Source organism: Papio anubis, chromosome 13 (assembly GCF_008728515.1).
Source record: "Papio anubis isolate 15944 chromosome 13, Panubis1.0, whole genome shotgun sequence".
NCBI lineage: Eukaryota > Metazoa > Chordata > Mammalia > Primates > Cercopithecidae > Papio > Papio anubis.
In genome coordinates this window covers 4712027-4718026 of record NC_044988.1, presented here as the reverse complement: position 1 = coordinate 4718026, position 6000 = coordinate 4712027, and the positions used below count along the sequence as shown (strand labels likewise).

General features: G+C 62.5%; 1 protein-coding gene across 1 annotated transcript in view; it reads left to right on the top strand.

The window, feature by feature from the left end:
- Positions 1-2299: 2299 nt before the first annotated feature.
- The window catches only part of WNK2 (WNK lysine deficient protein kinase 2), a 136341-nt gene continuing 132640 nt past the window's right edge, over positions 2300-6000 (top strand). The window contains 1 exon segment of the mRNA XM_031654036.1: positions 2300-2980. Coding sequence (XP_031509896.1) covers positions 2300-2980 — 681 coding nt within the window.

The following is a 6000-nucleotide window of genomic DNA, read 5'->3' as shown; positions in this document are numbered from 1 at the left end:
GACCTCTAGCTGGAAGACTCCTGCCCCAGGAGGTGCAACTTAGATCCCTGTCCCTCAGGCCTCTCCATCCTGCAGAGCTGGCATCTGCTGTTTGGCCTCCTCCTCATGTGAGCTCTGGGCTCATGCCAGCGGACTCGAGCCCCGGAGTGCACGCCTGTCTCACAAGGTAGATGTGAGGATTAGATTATATAAATAACAGGCAAGTGCCAAATGCATAGCCCCACACCTAGCACACTGTTTAACCACTGGCTCTCTGGGGAGAAAAGTCCTGATTTGAGGTGTTTGCCAATTTCCATAGTGTAAATACTCCCAGCATTGCTGACTTCAGGCTACAGGGTGGCACTGCTGAACCCAGAGCTGGGAAGGCATGTGCACTATTGCCCCTCACAAGTTAGTTTCAGCCAATGCCAGTGTCCAGCAGGACTCCAGGAAGTCCTGCTTCTCTGGGTAACAGTTGGCTTGGCATATTCTTCCCTCTACATTGCGAAGGTGAGATATCACCTCTGCTGGCTTTTATGCCACACGAGTTACTTTGTGCCAGGGGCTCCAGGACCAGCAGCCCACAAGCATCTTTTCATCTCTGGAAGTGTGTGTGTATCTGATGGGGGTGTCAGCCCAGGGAGATGGGGACTGAGATAAGAATACTCTGGTATCTCCCTTATGCCTCAGTTTCCTCACCTAGGATCATGCAGGCTGGGGTGAGAGTGAGGTGTTAGCTCAGGGCGTTGACAGGAGCAGGGCTCAGAACTTAGCAGTATGGTTACTGACACAGGTCACCTGCTGCATTATGGCCAGAGACGCCCAAGAGAGGGCTTGTCCGTGGGGGTCTAGTGGAGGAAGGACAGAGAGATCATGGAAGACTTCTTGGGAGAGGTGGCATCTGGCAGAGGTGGGAAGGAAGAACACTTTGGGTCAAGGGGCTTCTGGAAGCCTCTCCATATCCCATCCAAGGCATTCCAGCTCAGCCTCGGTCGTGGAAGTTCTGGGATTTAGAGTATATAACTTCTGCCTTTGGCGCCTCAGTTTGCTCTAGATTGTGAAATGGGCACAATGGTCACCAGTGCCTCCCTGGGTGATGATGAGGTCCTCATGGTTCCTGGTGGTGAAGTGAGGGCAGGAAATGACATGCTGACTCCCACCAGGCTTAGCCCCAGGCTGGGCTCCCGACGGTGGCGGTACCCCTGGTCCTTTTCTTCCTAGCCTGCCCATTCTGTCCTAGCACCGGGCCCTGAGGTCTGGCGCGCCGGGCTGCGGCGTGCTGAGGCGTTGAGCCTGCTGCCTCCTCTCAGGAACAAATAGGGTCCTCTGCAGCTGACAGCCCTGCGGAGCGTTCCAAAGAACTTCAGAGGCCAGGAGCGCTACCTCGAGCAAAGAGCCGCGGGTGGGACCCCAGGTAGCCGGCCCGCAGGTGGCCGCGCGCACCCGCCCGCCCGTCCGCCCGCAGCCAGGTGGGCGTGCCAGGCCCAGCCCCCTGCGCCGGTCCGGGGCGGGGCGAACGGAGCCCCGCCCTCCCCGCGCGCCGGGTCGGAGCCGGTGCGGGAGCGGAGTCGCGCGAAGCCGGCAGGAGCACGCGGGAGCGCGGCCCCGCAGTGGCCCGGCCCGAGAGAGCAGCGCGCAGGAGCCGGAGCGGCGCAGCGGCCCCCACCCCAGCGCGGACCTCGCCTGGAACTCGGACCCCGGCCCCGAAGCGTGATCTCGCCCTCCTCGCAAGCCCCGGCCGCCGGGCCGCGGGCATGGACGGCGTCCGCTCGCCCTGTGAGTGCCGAGCCTCCCCCCAACGCCGCTCGCCGCCTTTGTGTGCGCGCCGCGGCGCTGCAGCCCCCTCCCCGCGCGCCCCTCCCGCGCCCCGGGCCCGCGTCCTTTGTGGAGCCGCCGCCAGGCCGGTGCCTTCCTCCCGCCCCAGGGCCTCCCTATCCCCTTTACAGCTACCTCCGGGACAGCCTAGCAGGACCCTCCCGGGCCGGGGCTGGGCAGGGCGCGAGATCCCTCTGCCGGCCTCCGGGGCCCTCAGAGACACCCTAGCAGGTCCTCTCTCCCAGGGTTCCAGGGACACCACAGGCCCGTCCCTCTCCGCAGCCTGGGGCTGAGCCGGGCACGGACCCCTCCTCCCCAACCCGAGCCTCTGGTCCCGTCTGCAGCCCCCCTTTCCCAGGGCCCCCAGAGACGGCCCCCGCAGGCTCTCTCCGCGGTCGGGGCTGGGCAGGGCGCGGACCCGGGGCGGCGCTGTCTCATTCCGCGGCCTGGGCAGGTGCGGCAGGGCCGGCGCTCACGCGGGCCTGTGTGTCCTTGGCCCACAGAGATGGACGGCGATGGCGGCCGCCGAGACGCCCCCGGCGCGCTGATGGAGCCCGGGCGCGGCGCGGGGCCCGCGGGCATGGCGGAGCCTCGGGCGAAGGCGGCGCGGCCGGGGCCCCAGCGCTTCCTGCGGCGCAGCGTGGTAGAGTCGGACCAAGAGGAGCCGCCCGGCTTGGAGGCGGCCGAGGCACCGGGCCCGCAGCCCCCGCAGCCCCTGCAGCGCCGGGTGCTTCTGCTCTGCAAGACGCGCCGCCTCATCGCGGAGCGCGCCCGCGGACGCCCCGCCGCCCCCGCGCCCGCAGCGCCGGCCGCGCAGCCCGGAGCCCCCGGAGCCCCCGCGGACGCCGGCCCCGAGCCCCTGGGCGCGCAGGAGCCCTGCCCAGACCCCATCGCAGCCGCTGTCGAAACCGCGCCTGACCCCGACGGCGGCCCCAGGGAGGAGGCGGCGGCGACCGTGAGGAAGGAGGATGAGGGGGCGGCCGAGGCGAAGCCTGAGCCCGGGCGCACACGCCGGGACGAGCCCGAAGAGGAGGAGGACGACGAGGACGATCTCAAGGCTGTGGCCACCTCTCTGGACGGCCGCTTCCTCAAGTTCGACATCGAGCTGGGCCGCGGTTCCTTCAAGACGGTCTACAAGGGGCTGGACACGGAGACCTGGGTGGAGGTGGCCTGGTGTGAGCTTCAGGTGAGGGCGCCCCAGCACGCAGGGGGCTTTCCGCAGGGTCTTTGCGCGAGTCGTCCTTGGGCCCGTCCTTGCTCCTGCGCCTGGCCTTAACAAGCCCTGGGGGCGACGGAGCTCCATGTGCGTCGCCCTCTGTGTGGGTGGCCTGCAGGATGCGTACCAGGTGTGCGGACTGCATGTGCGGCCCGGCTGTGTCCCTGCGCAGGTTGCGGTTTGTGAGTCAGCTAGTGGCGAGGGCAGGCCTCTGGTGTGCTTTTGGTGTAAGTGTGCGCGCTGTGGGCATAGAGAGGGCCCTGGAGAGTGGGCCTCGGAGGCTGTGTCTCTTAGGCTGCTGCTTCTCCAGTCCTGATGACCTACTTTAATGACCCAGGGAGTCTGGACTGTTGTGTCTTTGCAAAACAGTATGGAGGCTTCAAGGCCCGGTGTGTGCAGTTATAGAGTGGTTTGGGGGTTCTGAGCTGCCCATAAATTAGTACTTTCCTGTGTCCGGCAAGCTGTGGCTGCCCCAGCAGGGATACCTGCAGAAACTGCTTCTGACCCTGGGCCTGTGACCCGGAGGTGGTGCCTGGTAGAGCTCTGGGGCCGGCTGGGCAAGGCCTGGAAGTGTGGTTAGTCGCCTCTGCTGTTCTGAGAACTCTATTTGTTCACAAAATGGACGTGTGAGAGGTCTTAAAACCGAGTCATGCAGAATGCGGGTGGGGGTTTTCTTGGCTGCAGAGGCTCTGGGTATGCATTTTTCATGATCCTGCCATCTCCGTGGTGTCAGCCCCAGCCCTGGAAGATTATATAAACAGCCACCCTAGCTGTCCTGGGCCAGCCTTGGAAGCAGAGGCCATGCCTGTCCAGGGGGTGTTTATAAGCCTCCCTCCTTGGAGGAGGGCAGCTGTCAGGCGTGAGCCAGTCTGGGAGAGTGCTGGCTGGAGGTGTAAATGTACTTCGTTGGCCTGTAAAGTTAGCTGGCCATCCAGTCCGGGCCTGACACGGGGCTGGGGCTAGCTGGGGCAAGCTGTGTTCTAGGGCCGCTGGCCACACTGCAGGACGCTTGTATTTTTGGTTCAGAAATGGGATTCAGTTGCTATATCCTCGGGCCCCTACAGGGTGGCCTGCATGTGTGTGCAAGCCTGGCTGATTCGGTGGGTGTCGACCTGTCGTCAGCCTTTCTCCCAAGACAAAGAGCTCCAGAGACCTGCCTCTCCACCACCTCTTGGTTCTGCCTTGGAGATGTGGCTTTTCAAGGCAGGGGTCAGTGGCATTGTGTGAGGTCCTTAGGAGGGACTGAACAGCTCCCCTTCTTCATGGCCCTGCAGGTTCTGATGGTACGGGAAAGGTGGTGGGTGGGGCAGGGGGCTGTGATCTGGGGGTCCTGGGGTGTGCTGGGCATTCCTGCTGCAAGGGAAGGCAGAGGGAAGAGAGGTCCTGAAAGGGGAGATGACTCTTGATTCTGGTGAGCAGTCTTCCTGCTCTTGCCCACCGACCCGAGCACCCTCAGGTGCTGCCTCCCAGCGCTGCCTGTGCAGGCTGGCGGATGGAGCAGGGGTGCTGCTGCAGACTGGGTTTGAGTTAGATCTCAGCAGCCAGAGCCTGCTGATTTGGCTGGGGCATCTCGGGCGCATGTGACTCTTGGAGCTTGTTCGTTCCCATTCCCTTTAAGGAGAGGCAAGCAGTTCTGTCTCCGGGTCTGTCCCCTGCGGGCATGGGGTGGAGCCTGGCCTCTGTCCAGGGGTCTCTTGCTCCATGACTCTAGATGGGAACAGCAACCTGGAGGTGCTTCTGGTCTATATGCTTCTTGTCTATATGTTGATGTTCCTTGCCGGGATGTTACTGGTGCCCCAAACTGGTGGTTTCCCTGCACCTCCCCCAGAAGAAGTACCTCCAACATTTGTCCCTGGTCGATGTGTGTCATTTAGGATCAGCTCCCTCTGTCTGTGCTGATCTGAGAGGGTTTTCCATGAGAGGGAGTCTGGACCCGCTTAGAATAGCCCCCCCTTTGCTGGGAACCTGGTGTGTTTTGGGGCTGTGCTGGAAGCTGCCTCATCACAAACTGAGGACTGAGGGGAGCAGCCCCCAAGGTCGCCAGTGAGGAGATGGCAGGGCACTGTGGGATCAGGGGAGGAGGGCCCCTGCCTGTGTGTAGAGTGGTGCAGGCTGACTTTGTGCAGAGCTATTGGAGGGACTGATGGGGCTGCCTGTGTGATGTCGTGGGTGTGGGCCAGGGGCTGGTGGGCGTGTGGAACGGAAGAGGGTGGGGTGTAGGGCTGCAGGGAGATCAGGGCTGTGGGAGGGGCGTTGGACTCCACAAGGGGAGTGTGCTTCCGGGTGGGATGTGGGGTCAGGTCTCACTGAGCAGAGGGGCCACCCTGCCAGGGAAGGGCGACAGGTGGCCGCTCCTTCTCTAGGTGTGTTGGCTTTGTGCCGGGAGGGGCTCTCTTAGTCCACAGTGTGGAGATGCCATCCGGCACATGACCCCAGCATTCTGGGCATGGAGAGGGTTCCTGGGAGTCACGCTTTACACAGCGGAGGGAGGGTCTAGGGAGATGTTGCGTTCAGCCAGGAGCCCTTCTTGGAATTGCTCTTGGCCTCCATCCCTTTATTCCCCTACGCCTGCAGCACCTGCAGTCTGCCCAGGTGCCTGGGCTCTGTTCCCCTTCCTGCCCTCCGCAGGCTGGGGGGGCCTCCCTGGAGAACTGAGAGGCACTGGTGGGGCTCACTTGTGTTTTTCAGGGTTCCCTGCCAGACGGGGAAACGCCTTCATGTGGACCTAGTAAGCCTGGCTTAGAGGACGTCTGATTTCCTTTGATAATTAGCGTTGAAAGAGCTCCGTGGAGAGGGTGATGTTTATTTATCTCACATCTAAGGGCAGTGAGGTGTTTCACCTTCTGAATTCTCCAGATGTGCAAAGCTGGAACATGCACTGTTTTTTTGTGGGAGAAGCCGTTTAAAAATACCTCCCTGTCATTCTTCTCTTGAATAAACTTTCATTCTTGGCAGCAGAACACATTACGGTAACAAAGAAGGAAGTAAAA